The 21,809-nt window shown below is 49.5% G+C and overlaps 1 protein-coding gene across 5 annotated transcripts in view; it reads left to right on the top strand.

Moving 5' to 3' along the window:
• The first annotated feature begins 3,098 nt into the window (after positions 1–3,098).
• The window catches only part of CAPN1 (calpain 1), a 32,576-nt gene continuing 13,865 nt past the window's right edge, over positions 3,099–21,809 (top strand). Inside the window, exons 1-10 of one of the 5 annotated variants that reach the window (XM_023186433.3) lie at positions 3,099–3,599; positions 4,910–5,177; positions 5,338–5,407; positions 5,680–5,798; positions 8,181–8,314; positions 8,434–8,602; positions 9,816–9,899; positions 10,532–10,617; positions 10,986–11,060; positions 11,158–11,318. In XM_023186433.3, the coding sequence (XP_023042201.2) occupies positions 4,911–5,177; positions 5,338–5,407; positions 5,680–5,798; positions 8,181–8,314; positions 8,434–8,602; positions 9,816–9,899; positions 10,532–10,617; positions 10,986–11,060; positions 11,158–11,318 (1,165 nt within the window). In that variant the 5' untranslated portion in view covers positions 3,099–3,599; position 4,910. Of the gene's footprint in view, positions 3,600–3,642; positions 4,205–4,906; positions 5,178–5,337; positions 5,408–5,679; positions 5,799–8,180; positions 8,315–8,433; positions 8,603–9,815; positions 9,900–10,531; positions 10,618–10,985; positions 11,061–11,157; positions 11,319–21,809 lie in introns of those variants that run through there. The other 4 variants (XM_023186437.1, XM_023186436.1, XM_023186435.1 and 1 more) reach the window with 4 other exon arrangements.

Genomic DNA, 21,809 nt, shown 5'->3' with positions numbered 1-21,809 from the left:
TGTTAGCCAGGATGGTCTCGATCTCCTGACCTCGTGATCCGCCCGTCTCGGCCTCCCAAAGTGCTGGGATTACAGGCTTGAGCCACCGCGCCCGGCCTATTTTTATTTTTAGGAGAGTTTCGCTCTTGTTGCCCAGGCTGGAGTGCAATGGTGCAATCTTGGTTCACTGCAACCTCTGCCTCCCAGGTTCAAGTGATTCTCCTGCCTCAGCCTCCTAAGTAGCTGGCATTACAGCCACGAGCCACCACACCTGGCTAATTTTGTATTTTTAGTAGAGACGGGGTTTCTCCATGTTGGTCAGGCTGGTCTCGAACTCCCGACCTCAGGTGATCCGCCCACCTCAGCCTCCCAAAGTGCTGGGATTACAGCTGTGAGCCACCACCACACCCGGTCGTCTCTTGGCGAAATTTCAATTCATATTTGCTTTTTCAGTGAGCTCAACATTTTGTCATATGTTTAAGAGCTATTGACCTTCTTTTATTTGTGAACTGTTTTTTTTTTTTTTTTTTTTTTTTTTGAGACAGGGTCATCCAGGCTGGAATTCAGTGGCGCGATCACAGCTCACTGCAGCCTTGGCCTCTGGGATAGCTGGGACTACAGGCCACCATGCCCAGCTAATTTTTTGTATTTTTTGTACAGACGGGTCTCACCGTATTGCCCAGGCTGATCTCGAACTCCTGGGCTTAAGCGATTCACCCACTTCGGCCTCCCAAAGTGCTGGGATTTACTTTTATTTTATTCTTTTTTTTTTTTTTTGAGACGGAGTCTCGCTCTGTCGCCCAGGTTGGAGTGCAGTGGCCGGATCTCAGCTCACTGCAAGCTCCGCCTCCCGGGTTTACGCCATTCTCCTGCTTCAGTCTCCTGAGTAGCTGGGACTACAGGCGCCCGCCACCTCGCCCGGCTAGTTTTTTGTATTTTTTAGTAGAGACGGGGTTTCACCGTGTTAGCCAGGATGGTCTGGATCTCCTGACCTCGTGATCCGCCCGTCTCGGCCTCCCAAAGTGCTGGGATTACAGGCTTGAGCCACCGCGCCCGGCCTTGGGATTTACTTTTATTTTATTCTTAAAGACAGGGTCTTGCTCTGTTGCCCAGGCTGGAGAAGTGGCACAATCATAGCTCACTACAGCCTCCAACTCCTGGGCTCAAGCCATCCTCCCATCTCAGCCTCTGCAGCAGCTGGGATGACAGGCATGCACCACCACACCTGGCTAATTTTCTAACTTTTTTATAGATGGGGTCTCATTATGTTGCCCAGGCTAGTCTCAAACTCCTAGCCTCAATCAATTCTCCTGTCTAGGCCTCCCAAAGTGTTAGGATAATAGGAATGAGCGACCACACCTAGACCATGATTTTTAAAAATATATATATGGAGAAAAATACTCCTGTAAGATGTTAATTGTAAATGTTTTCTTCAGTCCATCATTTTGACATAACTGTATAGATTTTTAATGTAGTAAAAAATGCAATTTTATGACTTTTGAGTTTTGTGTCATAGTTAAAAAGACCATTTCCACACTGAGATGATATAAAAAGTTTCTCCTTTAGCTCCTGGCCGGTTTTTTGTTTTGTTTTTTTTTTTTTTTTTTTTGAGATGGAGTTTCGCTCTTGTTGCCGGCTGGAGTGCAATGGTGCAATCTCCACTCAACACAACCTCCACCTCTGTCTCCCGGGTTCAAGCAATTCTTCCAAAGTGGTAGTGATCATTTTACCCTCTCTTGGTGCATTAAAGCTCCAGTTATTCTATATCCTTGACAACATGACAACACTTGATTTGGTCAATGTTAAATTTTAGCCATTCTAGCAGGTGTTCTTTGAGAAGCAGTCCTTCTAGTGACTTTAGTTTACATTTCCCTAAGAGTAATGCACTCAGTGCTTTTTCATGTGCTTATTTGCCATCCAGAGACCTTTTTGGATGAAGTGTCTATTCAAATGTTTTGTCCATTTTTTGACAGGCACGGTGGCTCACCCTGTAATCCCAGCACTTTGGGAGGCAGAGGCGGGCAGATCACTTGAGGTCGGAAGTTTGAGACCAGCTTGGCTAACATGGTGAAACCCCATCTCTACTAAAAATACAAAAATTAGCCTGGCGTGATGGCGGGTGCCTGTTATCCCAGCTACTGGGGAGGCTGAGGCAGGAGAATTACTTGAACTTGGGAGGTGGAGGTTGCAGTGAGCCAGGAGCGTGCCACTTCACTCCAAAAACAAACACCAGAAAACAAACAAATGTTTTGTCCATTTTTATTGGATTTTTATTCAATTGTAAAAAGTTCTTTACACAAGTCTTATATCAGATAGAATTTTCACAAATATTCTTCCTAGTCTATGGCTTATCTTTTCATTTTTAATAGTTCTGTGCATTTTGAGGAACAAAAGGGTTTATTTTGATGAAGTTCAATTTATTGATTTCCTCTATCATTTATACTTTTTGTGTCATATTTAAGAAATCTGGCCAGGTGCCAAAGTTCACACCTGTAATCCCAGCACTTTGGGAGGCTCAGGCAGGAGGACTGCTTGAGCCCAGGAGTTCATGACCAGCCTGAGTAACACAGCAGGACCCCATTTCTACAAAAAATTTAAAAATTAGCTGGGTGTCGCGGCACGTGCCTGTAGTCTCAGCTACTCAGGTGGCTGAGGTGAGAGGATCTCTCGAGCCCAGGAATTTAAGGTTACAGTGAGCTGTGATCAGGGCACTGCACTCCCGCCTGGTCAATGAAAGCAAGACCCTGCCTTTAGAAAAGAAAAAAGAAATCTTTTCTAAACCCAATATTGTTAAGATGGTCTCCATTTTTATCAAATCCATCTACTTCTGCCTGCCACCTCCCTAGTTTAAGCCACCGTTCTCTGTCCCTGGACACCTGTGCAGAAAGCCTAGGAGCTGGTTCCATCCCTCACTCACCAGATTAGATCAGCGGCTCTTAACTTTTGAGGGGTCATGGGCCCTAGAGTCCTGGGAACGCTATGCAGTTTCCTCAGCAAAATGCTTGCATCCACAACCTGCAAGGCTGCAGCAGCTGCTGGACTGGGACTGCGAGACCAGCGAAAAGCCCTGACTTGGGAGGGTCTCAGGGGTCTCTGCAGTCTCCCCACCCACACCCCGGGCCTCTGCGCCGAATCCTGGCCCCCCAACTTCTTGCAGCCGGTGAAGCAGGACCTCCGGGTCCTGGGGGTGGGGAGTGGGGGCTGCTGTCCTGCTCGGGCCTCTGCCGCCCTCTCCTGGGTAAGGTGATACATGGGCGCTTCCAGGTGGGTGGGCTGAGAGCTTGGGGGAGAGGACAGGGATGTCCACCTCTCGAAGTTTCCAGGTTCAAGAAACCCCAGAACGTTAAAAAAAGATGGGTTCCCGCAATTGCCCATCCCCATCCTATAGGCTGCACGCATGTGGAAAGCCGGGCCAAGCGGGGCAGGGACTTACCCAAGGTCACGCAGCGAGCCCGGTCCCCCAGGGTTCCCCTGGGGAGCGCCGAGCAGGGGCGCGGCGGTGGGGTGGGGGCGGGGAGCGGCGCGGCCCTGCGGGGTGAGGCTGCCGTTTGCGGAGTGTCCGGCAGGGGTCTGCTCGCTGCCCGCCCGGTCCCTCTTCACAGCAGCTGCCGCAGCCTGAGGTAATCTCGGCCCCGCGCCTGGGCGGCTGGGAGCGGCGGGAGCAGCTGCGGCCGCGCGGAGCTAGGGGAGCTGGGGACGGGGCGGGCCCGGGGCTGCGGGAGGCGGCGCCGCCGCCCAATCGCCCGGGAATGCCCGCCGGGGCGCGCGTGGGGTGCGGCCGTCCGGCCCTGCAACTCGAGCTGCTGCCCCTGGTTAAAAATACCCCCTGTCCGGCCCTCCCCCTCCTCTCCCCACGGTGCCCTTCCGCCGCGCCCCAGCGCCTCCCCACCCCACCCGTGCTGGCCCCTCCCCGGGGACTGCTCTGCCTTTTACTAATTTGTCCTCTCGCGGAATTGGCCCCGGCCTGCGGAGGGAGGGGCGGGGAGACACCGTGGGTAAGAGATAGTCAGAGACCGTGCCGGAGAGATAAGGGAGAGCCGAGAGGAAGCGGGGTAGGAACCCCAGGAGGAGGAGGAGGAGGAGAAGGAGAAAGGGAGGGCGGAGGGCGGAGGAGCGGCGGGAGGAGGGCGGGGAGGAGCGCTCTTCCTGGTTGGGCCCAGCCCTGAGCTGCCACCGGGAAGCCAGTCTCAGGGACCGCAGCGACCCCCAAACACCCCTCCCCCAGGTAAGAAGCTGGGTGGCCGAGCCGGGATTCTTTGACCCTGGCCACTGCTCCCGGGCTGAGGGGCTGCCCCAGTTCGGCCCCTTCTGGGGGCCCTCTGCGTGCCTGGGGCAGGGGCGGGGGCTGGAGGAGCGGCACAGCCCGGGCGCTTGTCCCAGCCTGGCTCACCGCTGTCCCCAGGGGCTAGGATAGGGCCCACCAGCTCTGATATGAGCCTGCTGCGGGATGTTCCCAGGGACTGGGTTAGGGCCCACCAGCTCTGATATCGAGCCTGCTGCGGGGACCTGAGGAGGGGACCCCGACTGTCTGGGGTTTTCAGCCCACGGCAAGGGGCCGGTGCGCAAGGATCTTGGTTAATTTGGTGAAGGGGTTGCAGGCCGGCCTTCCCTGCTGTGTCCCACCTGCCCAGTTCCTTGTGCTGTCTGGAGGCTCCGCCCTGCCCCACCTGACCTGCTGGCTCACCACAGAGCTGCAAGCCCCTGACAATGGGATCCGGGAAAGGAGAGGTGGCCGGCACGCCTGGGAACTGGGAAACCCCTTTCCTGTATTCACTGGGAGCACCGAGAGGTGGCTAACAACCCTACTTCTGTGAGGGGAGCAGTGAGGCAGGGAAACCCCAGGTTTGGGGATGGATAAGCAGGGGCAGGAGAGCAGCGCTTGCAGGCAGGAGCCCAGGTTCTAGTCTGAGCAGGCCCATCTCTCCGGCAGGATGGCCGAGGAGATCATCACACCGGTGTACTGCACCGGGGTGTCAGCCCAAGTGCAGAAGCAGAGGGCCAAGGAGCTGGGCCTGGGCCGCCATGAGAATGCCATCAAGTACCTGGGCCAGGATTATGAGCAGCTGCGGGCGCGATGCCTGCAGAGTGGGACCCTCTTCCGTGATGAGGCCTTCCCCCCGGTGCCCCAGAGCCTGGGTTTCAAGGACCTGGGTCCCAATTCCTCCAAGACCTATGGCATCAAGTGGAAGCGTCCCACGGTGAGAGGGGCCATCCTGGGTGGGACTTGGCTGAGCCCAGATCCTGGATGAGAAGTAGGGATGGGACTCCATGTCCCTGGTGGGCAGTGGGGTCTGGGGTGGCCTGGTGCCAATTTCTGGTAGGGGCTGGCCCAGGAACAGGACTCTGGGTCTCTCGTAGGAGCTGCTTTCAAACCCCCAGTTCATCGTGGATGGAGCCACCCGCACAGACATCTGCCAGGGAGCACTGGGTAGGCCCCCAGGGTGCAGGGTCCCGGGTGTTTTTTCCACAGTAGTTCCCCATTCCCGCTTCTTCAGGCTCTGCCCCAACCCCTCCCTCTTGCAAGCCCAGGCAGGCTCTGGCTATCAGCGCTGGGGCTGGTTTGCCCAGATTACTGGGTCTTTTCTGCAAGCTGAGGGGAGTTAAGTGGCACCCTGGCCAAGGAACCCCAGATTCTCCCTAGCACCTGCTTCCCCTGGGGCAGGTGGTAGAGCAAGCTGATGTGCGTCCCTCCCTCCCCAGGGGACTGCTGGCTCCTGGCGGCCATTGCCTCCCTCACTCTTAACGACACCCTCCTGCACCGAGTGGTTCCACACGGCCAGAGCTTCCAGAATGGCTATGCCGGCATCTTCCACTTCCAGGTGAGGGCCCGCCTGGGGAGGAGGGGCAGCAGGCACTGGGGGAGATGCGGAAGGATGACCCACAGCACCTGCAGTTAGGGCCACACCCTGTGGGGCCAGTCCTCCCTGTAGCAGGTATTTGACCTCTCAGTGCCATCTCGGGTCTGTCATGTGTGAAGTGACTGGGCTGGGCAGGTATTTCAGCTGGCAATTTTCCTAGGTGGTTGTATGTATCAGGTGAAAAGTGCTTGAAAGGACAGAAAGACCTTTATGTTATATCCTGTGGGACAAATTCCGATCCTCCCGGAGGTCGGTCTCAGTTGCCCCATCTGAGAAAGGAGTGGTCGCTGGGGAAAACAGATCAGCACGCGTGGCCTTCTCCACCTGTCAGGCCTCCTATACCCCAACTCCTGCGCTTTGGCAAGGTCTGACTGAGCCCAGCAGAAAAGAAAGACTCGGGATTAAGTCTATGTAAACCAGCTTTTCCTGACGGTGTGCCCAGGGCCCATTTTTCAAGTCACACCAATCAATTCTCAATGATCTGCCTTTGGGAGGGACATGCCCACCAACCCAGAATGAAGCCCTCCAGCCTTGGAGGCCCCAGCCCTGCCCGAAGGACTCCTGGGTGTTCCCTCCTTCTGCCTGGTTAGAGAGCCCCTTATCCTATTCTGTCCTTGCCCGCCTTGCGCGGGTGGAGGTGGCCCTCGGAACCCAGGGTGCAGAACCCACAGTGCGGATCCACTTTGGCTCAGCGCCACACCCACCCGCTCTAGTCTGCAGGGGCGCAGCCTCGCCCCCTTCCCTCGCTCCTCCAATCCGCTCCTTCCTGGCCTCCGATTGGCCAGTTCAGTACCCGCCACCCACACTCTCCGCAACCTGGGTTCTTAGGGCTGCCTCCTCTCCTCCCCCCTACCCTCCCCGCGTTGTCCTGGCCTCGACCCCTCAGATGGTACCTGGAGTCCTTGGTCGTTTCTGACCCCAGACGCCTTGGGCCACGATCCTGCCCTGAGAAACCTGCCCCTTGTGGCATCTCTGAAGCAAAGCATCTGCCCATCTTGTAGTTGTAGGATCTGGATGCCACATTTTCACTGCTCATCCATTGACATAGGTGTCCCCTAACCCCCTAGAATAGGGAAGGAAGAGCTAGGGGGCCATGGCCTAAAAGGGTGCTAGTTCTGGAAAGCCCAGGCCCAAGAGCTTTCCCACCTCTCTGTGCCTGAGGAGGAACCCTGTTTGTTCAGTGACTCACTAAAGGCTTTGTGCCTGTGTGCTCTTGTTTAAATCTTCCGTGAAAAAGGCACTGCTGCTCCTTTTTATTGATAGGGAAACTGAGGCTCAGAGGCGATAATTTTCCCAGGATCACGTAGCTAGTGTATCTCCAGCATACATGTACATATCAAATATACATGTCTATATGTGGTATGCATTTATTAGTATACATTAAATATGCATGTATCTAGTATATACTGTACAGGCAAAGGAAAGCGTCCCCTTAGCCCTCTGAGGGTTCACTGAAAAATCAACTCACAAAAGGAGGTTAGTAGGAGAAATGGCAAACAAATTGATTAGCCTGCAGCGTGGGGTCGGGAACCACAGAGTGATCACCCCAGCCCCACAATGGGTACAGAAGCTTATATACATACCATCCCGAGGTTACAGGAAGAATGGGGGCTCGAAAATGGCCAAAACGAGGTTCTGGTGGTAAATCAGGTTATAGTGGCAAGACAGGCTATGGAAGGGGAGAAAAGGGGGGCTGGGTAGCAAAGGCGGTCTTGTTATGTAGATGAAACCTCACAGGTAGCAGCCCTCAGGCAGAATAGATGGTAATTATTTCTTTCAGACCTTTAAAGGGTGTCAGGCTCTCAGTCTGACAAGGGGAGGCCTTAGAGAAAGCCTGGCACCATCAATGCAGATTTTCTCTACAGATGCAAATCTCCCCCACAAAAGACAGTATTACAGGGCTACTTCTGTTTGCAGACCCTCTGAACAGCTATCTCAAAATATGTTGAAGAAGTATATTTTGGGGTGAAATGCTTTGATTTCCTTCAATACCCAGATACATGTATCTAGTATATATGTAGCATACATGTATCTAGAGGTATACATGCATCTAGCATGTATCTGGTATATGTGATCAAGTATTCACGCATCTAGTATGTATCTGGTATACCTGATGTAGTATACATCTAGTATGTATCTAATATATATGATTTAGTCTACATATATCTATTATGTATCTGGGATCTGGAATCCCGCATCTAGGAAGTTATGTATCTAGATACATATCTAGATCCTAGAATGTATCTAGGATCTAGAATCCTGCATCTAGGAAGGTAGAGGTAAGGATGGAGCTCAGGTCTGGGGGATTCCAAAGCAGGTACTCACTGTGCCCCTCCCCTACAGCTGTGGCAATTTGGGGAATGGGTGGACGTGGTGGTGGATGACCTGCTGCCCATCAAGGACGGGAAGCTAGTGTTCGTGCACTCTGCCGAAGGCAATGAGTTCTGGAGCGCCCTGCTTGAGAAGGCCTATGCCAAGTGAGTAGCAGCCGAGGGGACAGCTCCAGCTTCCAGCCTCCTCTAGGGGTGGGGGCTCCTGACTGTCTTCCCAGAGGGTCCTGCTTGATGTCAGAGCGTTGACCTGGAGCTGCCCACAGGGTAAATGGCAGCTACGAGTCCCTGTCAGGGGGCAGCACCTCGGAGGGCTTTGAGGACTTCACAGGCGGGGTCACCGAGTGGTACGAGTTGCGAAAGGCTCCCAGTGACCTCTACCAGATCATCCTCAAGGCGCTGGAGCGGGGCTCCCTGCTGGGCTGCTCCATAGACGTGAGTGCACCCGGCCCCGATGCTTTGGGGTACCCTGGAACCCTGGTATCCTGACCTGTCACATTTTCCAAAAGTCCTCACCCAGGCTCTGCTCCAGACCCCTGTCCTGCATCTAAGCTCCATCTCTGGATGCATACCCAGCTTCATCCATCACTGCCACCCCATGCCTGGTGTCACTCCTGTCCTCACCTCCCCATTCCTTCCCCAAAACTTCATACCTCGGCTCTTTCCTGGGCTTGTTTGCCCGACCATCTACCATGCTGTTTCCCTCATTCCTGTCATCTCGATCCATGCCACCCTCTGTCCAGTTCACCAGCCTCAGATTTCATCTCCTGGTCTCAGTTCCCACCCATCCCTGGCCTCAATCCCATGCTCACTCCATTCCCACCCTTCCCTGCTCCTCTGTTCCCACACTCAGCTCCGTTCCCCGGTCCTCAACGCCAGACTTGACCCCAATATCACTGCCATCTGCAGCTCTAACCCCAGCTCCCATTCCCATTTCTTTTTTTTTTTTTTTTTGAGACAGAGTCTCGCTCTGTTGCCCGGGCTGGAGTGCAGTGGCCGGATCTCAGCTCACTGCAAGCTCCGCCTCCCGGGTTTACGCCATTCTCCTGCCTCAGCCTCCCGAGTAGCTGGGACTACAGGCGCCAGCCACCTCGCCCGGCTAGCTTTTTGTATTTTTTAGTAAAGACGGGGTTTCACCGTGTTAGCCAGGATGGTCTCGATCTCCTGACCTCGTGATCCGCCCACCTCGGCCTCCCAAAGTGCTGGGATTACAGGCTTGAGCCACCGCGCCCGGCCCCCCATTCCCATTTCTAACCGACCCTCCTGTCCTCACATCCTTCTCCGTGAGGCCCACTGAGGGCCGTGTGGCTCTGGTGGGCTGTGCACGGCTGTGTGTGTGCACAGGCATGTTCGCACAGGTTCTGGTCAGCCCTGGCCAATAGCAGTGTCGGCGGGGTGCCTGGGCTCTCCCGTCCCAGTGGCAGCTTTGGTGGGGTATCCAGGCTACCCCTCTCCAAAACAGCAGCATCTGTATGTGGGGGTGTCCATAGGTGGGGGTGATGAACTAGGTGGGATTGCGGTCCCTGCTTGCTGCTCCTAGAACTATTGTATGTACAAGTGGGAACATCCAAGACCCTGAATGCTGGGGGCTCATCTGATACAGTGGGGGGACCTAGCCACTGACCACAGTGTGTGCCTGTTTCTGCAGATCTCCAGCGTTCTAGACATGGAGGCCATCACCTTCAAGAAGCTGGTGAAGGGCCACGCCTACTCTGTGACCGGGGCCAAGCAGGTACTGCCCTGGGTGGGGCCTTCCCTGCAGGGCGGTTCCTGCCCCGTGGCCTGTCCTTGCCTCTCTGGCACCTGACCAGGGCTGTGGAAGGTGCTGGCTCCTCCTTTCTCCTCCTGCAGCACCTTATCTCTCTTCTGGGGACACCTGTCTGAGATGCCTATCATGTCCTGCCCTTACTGCCTGCCTGGGCTATGAATTCCCAGAGGACAGGCTTCATCTGGGTGCTAAGCAGGGCTTGGAGACGATGAGGGTATGGGAGGCGGAGTGTTAAAGTGCATGCATGAGCCAGGTGCAGTGGCTCACACCTGTAATCCCAGCACTTTGGGAGACTGAGGCGGGTGGATCACCTGAGGTCAGGAGTTCGAGACCAGCCTGGCCAACATGGTTAAACTCTGTCTCTACTAAAAATACGAAGATGAGCCGGGCATGGCGGCAGGTGCCTGTAATTCCAGCTACTAGGGAGGCTGAGGCAGAAGAATTGAATTGCTTGAACCCAGGAGGCGGAGGCTGCAGTGAGCTGAGATCACACCACTGCACTCCAGCCTGGGTGACAGAGCAAGACTGTCTCAAAAAAAAAAAAAAAAAACAAGTGCCTGCTGGAAGCTAGCACTGACAGGAGCTCTGGGAAACAGGTGAACTACCGAGGCCAGATGGTGAACCTGATCCGGATGCGGAACCCCTGGGGCGAGGTGGAGTGGACGGGAGCCTGGAGTGACAGGTGAGGGGCAGTGGGTACTGTCTGGGGTGCCTTGTGGAAACTGTTAGGTTCCCCGACATTTCTGCTCGGGGCTGTACCAGGCCAGGCTGGACTCAGGATTGAGCAGAGGGACCCATCTTCATGCAGCTGGGTCTGGGGGACTGCCCTAACAAAGCTCAGGCCGCGCGGCCGTGCCCAGCCGTCGGGTGTGTGCAGGGCATCTGACTGGCCCTGATGAGACCACTCCCTAGAACCGGAACTTTGGGGCTTGACCTTGAGGCCACCTGGGTTGGGCTGGGGGAAGACAGGCCAGGGTAGACAGGCCCCAGAGACAGAGGCGAGGCAGGTCAGTGCCACCAGCCCTGGCAGAGCCCTGCTCCTCCTCACAGCTCCTCAGAGTGGAACAGCGTGGACCCATATGAACGGGAGCAGCTCCGGGTCAAGATGGAGGACGGGGAGTTCTGGTAAGCGCCCCCTCCCCTTCTCCCCCACCTCTCCACCCCTAGACATCAGCTCTGTGCCCTGACGGGCTGTGCCTCACCTGTGCACCGCCTCCCTCAGGATGTCATTCCGAGACTTCATGCGGGAGTTCACCCGCCTGGAGATCTGCAACCTCACGCCCGACGCCCTTAAGAGCCGGACCATCCGCAAATGGAACACCACACTCTATGAGGGCACGTGGCGGCGGGGGAGCACCGCGGGGGGCTGCCGGAACTACCCAGGTGACCTGAGTCCGCGGACGGCGGAGGCTGCACACGGGCGGGCTTTGGTTCTTGCTGCTTCCTGGCTTAGGGGCTCCAGAAGGCACGTCGTCTCACTGAGCCTCTGTTTCCTCACTTGCAAGATATAGGCTGATCTCTTGAATTTGCTTTGAGAAGTAAAATATTAAATGTCTTCGTACATTTTAAAGAGGCAAGCTTGACTCACCGTCCTGGGGCCTGAGCCCAGGGTGCTCACACGGGGAGAAGACCTTGTGGTCATCCAACCACCTGCTTGTCACTCCTTTCCTGGGCCCTTCCCTCCTGCCTTCTCTTTTTTTTTTTTTTTTTTTTTTTGAGACAGAGTCTCACTCTGTGAGTACAGTGGCGTGACCTCGGCTCACTACAACCTCCATCTCCCGGGTTCAAGCAGTTCTCCTGCCGTAGCCTCCCGTGTAGCTGGGATTACAGGCACCCACCACACCCAGCTAATTTTTGTATTTTTAGTAGAGGCGGGTTTCTCCATGTTGGCCAGGCTGGTCTTGAACTCCTGACCTCAGGTGATCCGACCACCTTGGTCTCCCAAAGTGCTGGGATTACAGCGTGAGCCACTGCTCTAGGTCCCTTCTGTCTTCTCTTGCCATCTTTCCCTGGGCTTCTAGATCCATGTGGCTGACACGGGCCACAGCCTGGCCTCTCAGTTCCTTGTCACTCTCACCTGCAGCAGGCTTTTCCTCTAGCTTAGCTCAGCCCCCACCACGAGGGCACCAGAGCTGCCTTGCCTTGCAAACACCCGCTCTCTGACCTCCACCTTTGACTCTTTCTACTCCCTTAGTCTTCAACCTTTGGACCAAGCCAGCCTGTTGAACTCACCACTTGTATACCATCCTGCCTGTCCTGTCTTGCCTTTTCTCCTTACCTAGGTTAGAGCTATCATTTTAATCTTGTTCCTACAAACACTTTCTGTTCCCTGGCCCCTGTCTCCCATCATCTGGCACAAAACCCATCCTAGTGGAACCCAGCTCTCCTCCGGCTTGGGAACCATTGAGTATGGCAGGAGAGAAATCACATAACCGATGTCATATTTTCCCTGTAAATTCATAGCCACAAATCTCAAATAAGCATTTTCCATGATCCCCCGCAGTTCCACTACTGGTTAGTAACGTTTCCACTCTCACCTCGACCTCTCCCCATTGTTACTCTCACCTTCGGGCCTGGCCTTACACATCATTGAAATGATAGACGTCGTCCTACAGGACACCTCGTGTTCCTACCTCCAAATCCCCCAGCCTTCTGCACCTGTGCCTGTGTCCTCACTGCCTCCCCACCTGCGACAGTGGCAGAACAGTCCCTGCTCATGGGGACCCCCACCTCTGCTCTGGATCCCATTCTCCCTGTCCTCTGAAAGCATTTGCTCCTTCATCTGTCACCTCTCTCCAGCGTCATTATGGAAAATCCTCTGTCTTAACACAAAGCAGCCCTCTCGACCCCACTTCCCTGTTCATTTCTCTGCCCTCCTTCAAAGCACAATTTCTTGGGAATTACCATACTCCCTATTTCCTTTCTCACTTCTGCTTCATTGCTTAACCCTTCGCAGTCCAGCTTCATCCCTACCATGCTGCTAAAACCGCCCTTTCAAAGGTCACTTACAGCTTTGGCCTTGCCAGATCTGCCGCTGTGCTGTTCTCCTGTGCTTCATTCTCAGCACGGCTCCCTGCCCTCTGTCTTGAAGCATTTTTCTCCCTTGTAGGGATCCAAATTCAGTCTTTCCCGAAATAGATAACCACTGTTCCCTGTACCATTTTTTGAGAAATACATCATCTCCTCACTCCCCAGCAGCACTAGCGCCCTCACCTAGTCCCCAGGTATGTGTCGGTGTGTTTCTGGACTCACCATTCTGTCCCTGGATCTATCCCTCTGCCAATAACACATTGAATCCATTATTATAGATGTGTAAGTCCTGCTGTTGGACAGGGCAAATTCCTTCTTCAACAGTCTCTTAGCTGTTTTTTTTTTTTATTTTTATTTTTTTGAGACAGAGTCTTGCTCTGTTGCCCAGGCTAGAGTGCAGTGGCGCGATCTTGGCTCACTGCAACCTCTGCTTCCTGGGTTCAAGTGATTCTTCTGCCTCAGCCCCTTGAGTAGCTCTGATTACAGGTGCCTGCCACCACACCCAGCTAATGTTTGTATTTTTAGTAGAGACGGGGTTTCACCATGTTGCCAGGCTGGTCTTGAACTCCTGACCTCAAATGATCCACCTGGCTTGGCCTCCCAAATTGCTGGGATTACAGGCGTGAGCCATTGCATCTGTCTTAGCTGTTCTTGACCTTTGTTTTTCCAGATGAATTTTAGGATCAGTTTACCAAGTCCTATGAAAAACTATTTTGAGGTTTTAATTTTGAATTGCATGAAACCTATAGACCAATTTGGGGAGAATTGACATTTTTATAATTTTAAGTCTCATCCAAGGATGTGGTGTATCTCTTCATTTATTTTGGCCTTTAATGTCTTTCAATAGAATGTTGTATTTTTTATCATAAAGAATTTATACATCTTGAGATTTAATGCTAGGTACACTATAATTTTGTTGCTATTATAAATAGTATGTTCTTTTTTTTTTTTTTTTTTGAGACAGAGTCTTACCCTGTCACCCAGGCTGGAATGCAATGGGGCGATCTCAGCTCACTGCAACCTCCGTTTCCCGGGTTCAAGTGATTCTCCTGCCTCAGCCTCATGAGTAGCTGGGATTACGGGCGTGTGACACCACGCCTGGCTAATTTTTTTTGTATCTTTAGTAGAGATGGGGTTTCACCATGTTGGCCAGGCTGGTCTTGAACTCCTGACCTCGTGATCTGCCCACCTCAGCCTCCCAAAGTGCTGGGATTGCAGGTATGAACCACCACGCCCGAAAATAGTATGTTCTTTAAAATTACAGCTCCCAAGTGAACTTGTTGCTGATACAATAACATGCATTTGACCTTTTAGATGTATTTTTTATATCCAGCAAATTTTTAAAAACTGTAATTAATTTTACTGGTTCATCTGTATGTATTTTTTGGCATGATCTTAGCTCACTGCAACCTTCCCTGGTTCAAACGATTCTCCTGCCTCAGCCTCCCCAGTAGCTGGAATTACAGGCGTGCAGGCACCACTCCTGGCTAATTTTTGTATTTTTGGTAGAGACAGTGTTTCACCATGTTGGCCAGGGTGGTCTTGAACTCCTGACCTCAGGTGATCCGCCTGCCTTGGCCTCCCAAAGTGCTGGGATTATAGTCATGAACCACTGCATCCAGCCCTTTTTGGTTTTCAGATTAGGAATATAGCATCTGCAAATAATGGCAAATTGTTTCTTCTTCTCTAATTCTTACAACTTTTGTTACTTTTTCTTGTCCAATATGCTGCCTAGAACTGTAGAGGTTCCTGCTCTTGTTCCTCCCTTTTTTATTTTTATTTTTAGGAACAACCCTATTAACTAAGCCTCACTCTTAAAGAGGAAGTTTTCACCACTAAGTACCTTTCTAATCTAGGTTTTTTGTGGATACCTTTTATCAGACTAATGAAGTTTAATTTTTTTTTTTTGAGATGGAGTCTCGCTCTGTCACCCAGGCTGGAGTGCAGTGGCCGGATCTCAGCTCACTGCAAGCTCCGCCTCCCGGGTTTATGCCATTCTCCTGCCTTAGCCTCCCGAGTAGCTGGAACTACAGTCGCCCGCCACCTCATCCGGCTAGTTTTTTGTATTTTTTTTTTAGTAGAGACGGGGTTTCACAGGGTTAGCCAGGATGGTCTCGATCTCCTGACCTCGTGATCCGCCCATCTCGGCCTCCCAAAGTGCTGGGATTACAGGCTTGAGCCACCGCACCCAGCCATGAAGTTTAATATTATTAAACACTTTCAATTGTCTATATTATAATGATCGTATGCTTTTTACTTTTGTTTATTAAAATGGTCCCAGGAGTTTGCAAATAACTTGGGCAATACAGTGAGACCTCATCTTTACTAAAAAAACTAAAAAATTAGCCTCGTATGGTGGTACACGCCTATAGTCCCAGCCACTCAGGAGGCTGAGGAGGGAGAATCATTTGAGCCAGGGAGGTGGAGGCTACAGTGAGCCATGTTTACGCCAGCAACTGCACTCCATCCTGGGCAACACAACATGACCCCGTTTAAAAAAAATAAAATGGTAAATTGCATTTGTTGCTTTCCTAACATTAAATCAACTTCACATTCTTGAGATAAAAACAACACGGTCATGAGTGACATTTGCTTGTTATTTTCCTTTCTCATACTGACCATACTGGTATCAGTGCTATGTTCGTCCTGTACAGTGAGGTGGGAAGTATCCTCTCTTCTTCTGTTTCCTGGAAGAGTTTACCTAAGATGGGAGTGATTCGTTGTTTGAATGATTGGTAGAATTTGTCTGTAAAGCTGTCAGGCTTGCTTTTTTCTTTGTATGAAGATTAATGATATTCAGTATTGAAAGTTAAAGATTATAGAATTGTTCAGATTTTATGTTTCTTGAGCCGATTTTGATGAGTTGTATTTTCTTTTTGTTTTTTCTTTTTCTTTCTTTTTCTTTTCTTTTTTTTTAAGAGAGACAGGGTTTTTTTAGAGACAGGTTACTCACTGCAGTCTCAAACTCCTGAGCTCAAATCCTGCCTCAGCCTTCTAAGTAGCTGGGACTACACAGCTGTGAGCCTCTAAGCCTGGCTAATTTTTTTTTTTTTTTTTTTTTTTTTTGAGACAGAGTCTTTCTCTGTCGCCCAGGCTGGAGTGCAGTGGCGTGATCTCGGCTCACTGCAAGCTCCACCTCCCGGGTTTACGCCATTCTCCTGCCTCAGCCTCCCGAGTAGCTGGGACTACAGGCACCCACCACCATGCCCGGCTAATTTTTTTTGTATTTTAGTAGAGATGGGGTTTCACTGTGTTAGCTAGGATGGTCTCGATCTCCTGACCTCGTGATCCACCCATCTCGGCCTCCCAAAATGCTGGGATTACAGGCGTGAACCACCATGCCTGGCCTTAATTTTTTATTTTTATAGAGATGGGGGTCTCACTATGTTGCCCAGGCTTATCTCGAATTCCTGGGCTCAAGTGATCCTCCTGCCTTGGCCTCCCAAAGTGCTGAGATTACAGGCGTGAACCACTGTGCCCAGCCCTGAGTTGTATTTTCTAATATTCTTTGCATCTGTTTTCAAAGTTATTAGCACAAAGTTATCCTTAATATACTCTTATGTCTCGTGTGTAATAATGTCCCCCTTTTATGCATGAGATTGCTCATTTGCACTCTCTTTTGTCTTTAGTAATTCTTCAAGAAGTTTGTCAATATTAATCTTTACAAAGAAATGACTTTTGGCCGGGCATAGTGGCTCACGCCTATAATCCCAGCACTTTTGGAGGCCAAGGCGGGTGGATCACGAGCTCAGGAGATCAAGACCATCCTGGCTAACACAGTGAAACCCTGTCTCTACTAAAAATACAAAAAATTAGCTAGGTGTGGTGGCGGGTGCCTGTAGTCCCAGCTACTTGGGAGGCTGAGGCAGGAGAATGGTGTGAACCTGGGAGGTAGAGCTTGCAGTGAGCCAAGATTGCACCACTGCACTCCAGCCTGGGCAACAGAATGAAACTCCGTCTCAAAAAAAAAAAAAAAGGAAATGACTTTTGACTCTGTTGGTCCTTTGTATAGTATTTCTTTTTCTTTTGTTATGTTTACTTACTTATTTAGAGATGGGGTCTTGCTCTATTGCCCAGGCTGGAGTGCAGTGGCACAATCCTAGTTCTCTGTGATCCTAGGTCACTGCAGGCTAGATTCCTGGGCTCAGGTGATCCTCTCACTTCAGCCTCCCAGGTAGCTGGGATTATATGTGTGTGCCACTGTGCCTGGTAGTGTTTTTTTCCTTTATCATTAATCTTTACTGTTTATTATCTCATTCCTTCTACTTTCTTTGGATTTATTTTTATTTATTTGTTTATTTATTTTTTTGAGACAGAGTCTCACTCTGTCACCTAGGCTGCAGTGGTGCGATCTGGGCTCACTGCAACCTCCATCTCCTGGGTTTAAGTGATTCTCCTGCGTCAGCCTCCCAAGTAACTGGAATTACAGGCATGTGCCACCATGCCCAACTAATTTTTGTTTTTTTTTTTGAGACAGAATCTCGCTCTGTCGCCCGGGCTGGAGTGCAGTGGCCAGATCCCAGCTCACTGCAAGCTCCGCCTCCCAGGTTTACACCATTCTCCTGCCTCAGCCTCCCGAGTAGCTGGGACTACAGGCGCCTGCCACCTCGCCCGGCTAGTTTTTTGTATTTTTTAGTAGAGACGGGGTTTCACCGGGTTAGCCAGGATGGTCTCGATCTCCTGACCTCGTGATCCGCCTGTCTCGGCCTCCCAAAGTGCTGGGATTACAGGCTTGAGCCCCCGCGCCCGGCTAATTTTTGTATTTTAAGTAGAGATGGGGTTTCACCATGTTGGCCAGGCTGGTCTTGAACTCCTGACCTCAAGTGATTCGCCCACTCTGGGCTCCCAAAGTGCTAGGATTACAGGCATGAGGCACCATGCTTGACCTGGATTGATTTTTTGACTTTATTTTATGACTTCTTAAATTAGATGCTTATTTCGTTAATTTAGATTTTTAAAATTTAAGCAACTAAAGTGATAAATTTCTTTTAAGTACATCCTTAATTACGTTACACAATTTTGATACAGTGTTTTTGAAAATTGTGAATGAATATAATTCACACACCAGAAAATTTGCACTTTTAATGTGTGAAATGTAGTGGTTTTTAGTGTACCAGTGTTGTGTAAGCATTACTGTTATCCAGAGCGTTTCTTCACCCCTCCCCCGAAAATCCTGTAACTACTGGCTGTCACTTTCTATCCCTTTCTCCCTAGCAACCGTGAATCTACTTTTTGTCTCTATAAATTTACCTATTCTGGACTTTTTTGCTTTAGCATAATGTTTTTAAGGTTCATTTATGGTGTAGAAGTACTTCATCTCTTTTTTCTTTCTTTCTTTTTTTTTTTTTTTTTTTTTGAGACGGAGTCTCGCTCTGTCGCCCAGGCTGGAGTGCAGTGGCCGGATCTCAGCTCACTGCAAGCTCCGCCTCCCGGGTTTACGCCATTCTCCTGCCTCAGCCTCCCGAGTAGTTGGGACTACAGGCGCCCGCCACCTCGCCCGGCTAGTTTTTTGTATTTTTTAGTGGAGACGGGGTTTCACCATGTTAGCCAGGATGGTCTCGATATCCTGACCTCGTGATCCGCCCGTCTCGGCCTCCCAAAGTGCTGGGATTACAGGCTTGAACCACCGCGCCCGGCCTAATCTTTCATGATATGGATCTATCACACTTTGCTGATTCATTTATCGGTTGATGGACATTTGTGTTATTTCCAGTTTTTGGCTATGTGAAGAATGTTCCTGTGAACATTTATGTGCATGTGTTTGAACATATGTTTTCACTTCTCTGGGGCCTGTAACTAGGAGTGAAATTGTTGGGCCATAGGGTAATTCCATGTTTAAGTTTTTGAGGAACTGCCAATTGTTTTCCAAAGCAGCAGCACCATTTTATAACCCCACCAGCATGTGTGAGGGTTCCGATTTCTCCACATCCTCTTTAACACTAGTTATTGCTCTTCTTTTTGAGTATAGCCATCCTAGTGGGTGTGAAGTGGTATCATTGAAATTTTTTGTGTTTTTTTTTTTTTTGAGACTGGGTCTTGCTCTAACGCCTAGGCTGAAGTGCAGTGGCGCGATCTCCACTCACTGCAACCTCTGCCTCCCAGATTCAAGTGATTCTCCTGCCCTAGCCTCCCTCAGTCCCTAGCTGGGACTACAGGCACACACTGCCACACCCAGCTAATTTTTCTGTTTTTAGTAGAGATGGGGTTTCACCTGTCAGACCAGTTGTGTTGGTCAGGCTGGTCTCAAACTCCTGACCTCGTGATCCACCCACATCGGCCTCCCAAAGTACTGGGATTACAGGTGCGAACCACCGCACCCGGCCAATTTTCTGAATTTTTAAAATCATGAACTGATGTGCTTTTTGTGCATCAGTTGAGATGAATGAGGTTTTTTCCCCCTTCATTCTATTAATGTGGTATATTACATTGATCCATTTTCCTTTGTTGAACTACCCTTGCATTCCTGGGATAAATCCTACCTCATTATGGTGTATATTCCTTTTAATATACTGTTGGGTTGGGTTTGTAGCTCTTTTTGGGGGGGAGTGGATTTTTGCATCTATATTCATAAGTGATATTGGTTTGTAATCTTCTTTTCTTGTGGTGTCTTTATCTGGCTTTAAGGTAATGCTAAGGTAATGCTGGTCTCCTGGGATGAGTTAGGAAGTATCTATCCCCTCATCTTCAGTTATTTAGAAGAGTTTCAGGATTGGTGTTAATTTGTCTTTAAATGTTTGGTGGAATTTCGAAGCCATCTGGTCCTGGACATTTCTTTGGTGAGAAGTTTTTTGTTGTTGTTGATTCAGTCTTTTTATTATCATAGGTCTATTTAGATTTTCTATTTTTCCTAGGTCGGTTTTGGTGGTTTGTTTCTTTCTAGGAATTTGTTCTTTTTGTCTGTATTATCTAATTTATTATCATATAATTGTCCACAGTACTTCCTTGTAATCTTTTTATTTTTGTTAGGTTGGTAGTGATGCTGCTCGTTAATTCCTGATTTTAGTAATTTGAGTCCTCTGTCTTTTCTCCTGTTTAGGCCAGGTAAAGAATTGTCAATTTTGTTGAGTTTTTCAAAGAACTAACTACTGGTTTTATTGATTTTTCTTTATTGTTTATTCTCTATTTCATGTATTTGGACTTTAATCTTTTTTTTTTTTTTTTTTTTTTTTTTTTTTTGAGACGGAGTCTTGCTCTGTCGCCCAGGCTGGAGCGCAGTGGCCGGATCTCAGCTCACTGCAAGCTCCGCCTCCCGGGTTTATGCCATTCTCCTGCCTCAGCCTCCCGAGTAGCTGGGACTACAGGCGCCCGCCACTTCGCCCGGCTAGTTTTTTGTATTTTTAGTAGAGACGGGGTTTCACCGTGTTAGCCAGGATGGTCTCGATCTCCTGACCTCGTGATCCGCCCGTCTCGGCCTCCCAAAGTGCTGGGATTACAGGCTTGAGCCACCGCGCCCGGCCTGGACTTTAATCTTTATTAGTTCTTTTCTTCTGCTTGCTTTGGGTTCAATTTGCCCACTTTTTTTTTTTCTTAAATCCCAAGAACTGGTGAATGTTCATTTTCTAGTTTCTTTTTTTAAATTTAATAAATCCATTTTTTATTTGATATATCATAGTGGAACATATTTTTGGGGTACATGTGATATTTTGATAACTTATACAATGTGTAATGATCAAATCAGGGTAATCGGGATCCATCACCTCAAACATTGATCTTTTATTTGTGTTGGAGACATTACAATTCTTCTAACTCTTTTGAAATATACAATAAACTATTGTTAACTATAATTTCCCTGCCTTACTGTCAAATACTAGAACTTATTCCTTTTATTTAACTGCCTTTTCTAGTTTCTTAAGGTGGAAGGTTAGGTTATTGATTTGATAGCTCTCTCTTTTAATATACGTACATTTTTCATGGTCATGCTATGTAATTTCTCATTACCATTATCATCTTTCTGATAAACTAGTTATTTTAGAAGAATGTTTTTTAAAACTTAAAAAAAATTTCTAACTTAATTTTCTTGTGGCAAAAAAATGTGACCTACAAAAAATCAGAGCTTTGAAGTGAACAGAAGCTGGTGCTATGGCTCAGTGTATGATGAATTTTCGTAAAGATTCCTTCGTTCTTGAAAAGACTGGCTAACAAATTGTGACTGTATGTGAAGCACTCCTAAGTATTTTAAATATTATAATTAGCTTACCTCACACTGAGCCTATGAGGCAGGTACTATTATTGTCCCTATCTTAGGGATAATAAAGAAACTGAAGCACAGAAACATTTAAGTCACTTGCTGAAGTCACTGATCTATGAAGTGGCAAAACTTGGATTTGAACCCAGGCAGAGGGATCCTGAAGTCTGTTCTCTCAACCAGTATGCTATTCTCTGAGTATTAGGGGGATTGTTCTATAATTGTCCATTATATCAAACTTATTATTTTGTCTGCTAAATCTATCAATTACTGAAAGAAAGATAATAAAAATCGTATCCTAATGGCTTTGCCAACTTCTCTCTATATTTCTCTCAATTATTTTTCATTATATATTTTGAGCTATGATAGTTGGTACATCACATTTAGAATTGTTATAAGCGCCTAGGGAATTAAACATTTTTAAAAATCTAGTGACCACCTTCATCTCTAATAATTATTTTTACTTTCCAGTCTATTTCAGCCAATGTTTCTAAAGCTAATTCAGGAGGGTTTTTTGTTGAATTTTTAAAACATATCTTTTTGGCCGGGCACGGTGGCTCAAGCCTGTAATCCCAGCACTTTGGGAGGCCGAGACGGGCGGATCACGAGGTCAGGAGATCGAGACCATCCTGGCTAACAGGGTGAAACCCCGTCTCTAC

The sequence above is a fragment of the Piliocolobus tephrosceles genome, chromosome 13 (genome assembly GCF_002776525.5).
Source record: "Piliocolobus tephrosceles isolate RC106 chromosome 13, ASM277652v3, whole genome shotgun sequence".
NCBI lineage: Eukaryota > Metazoa > Chordata > Mammalia > Primates > Cercopithecidae > Piliocolobus > Piliocolobus tephrosceles.
The sequence above is the reverse complement of the archived record's forward strand: the minus strand, read 5'-3'. Positions and strand labels throughout refer to the sequence as shown.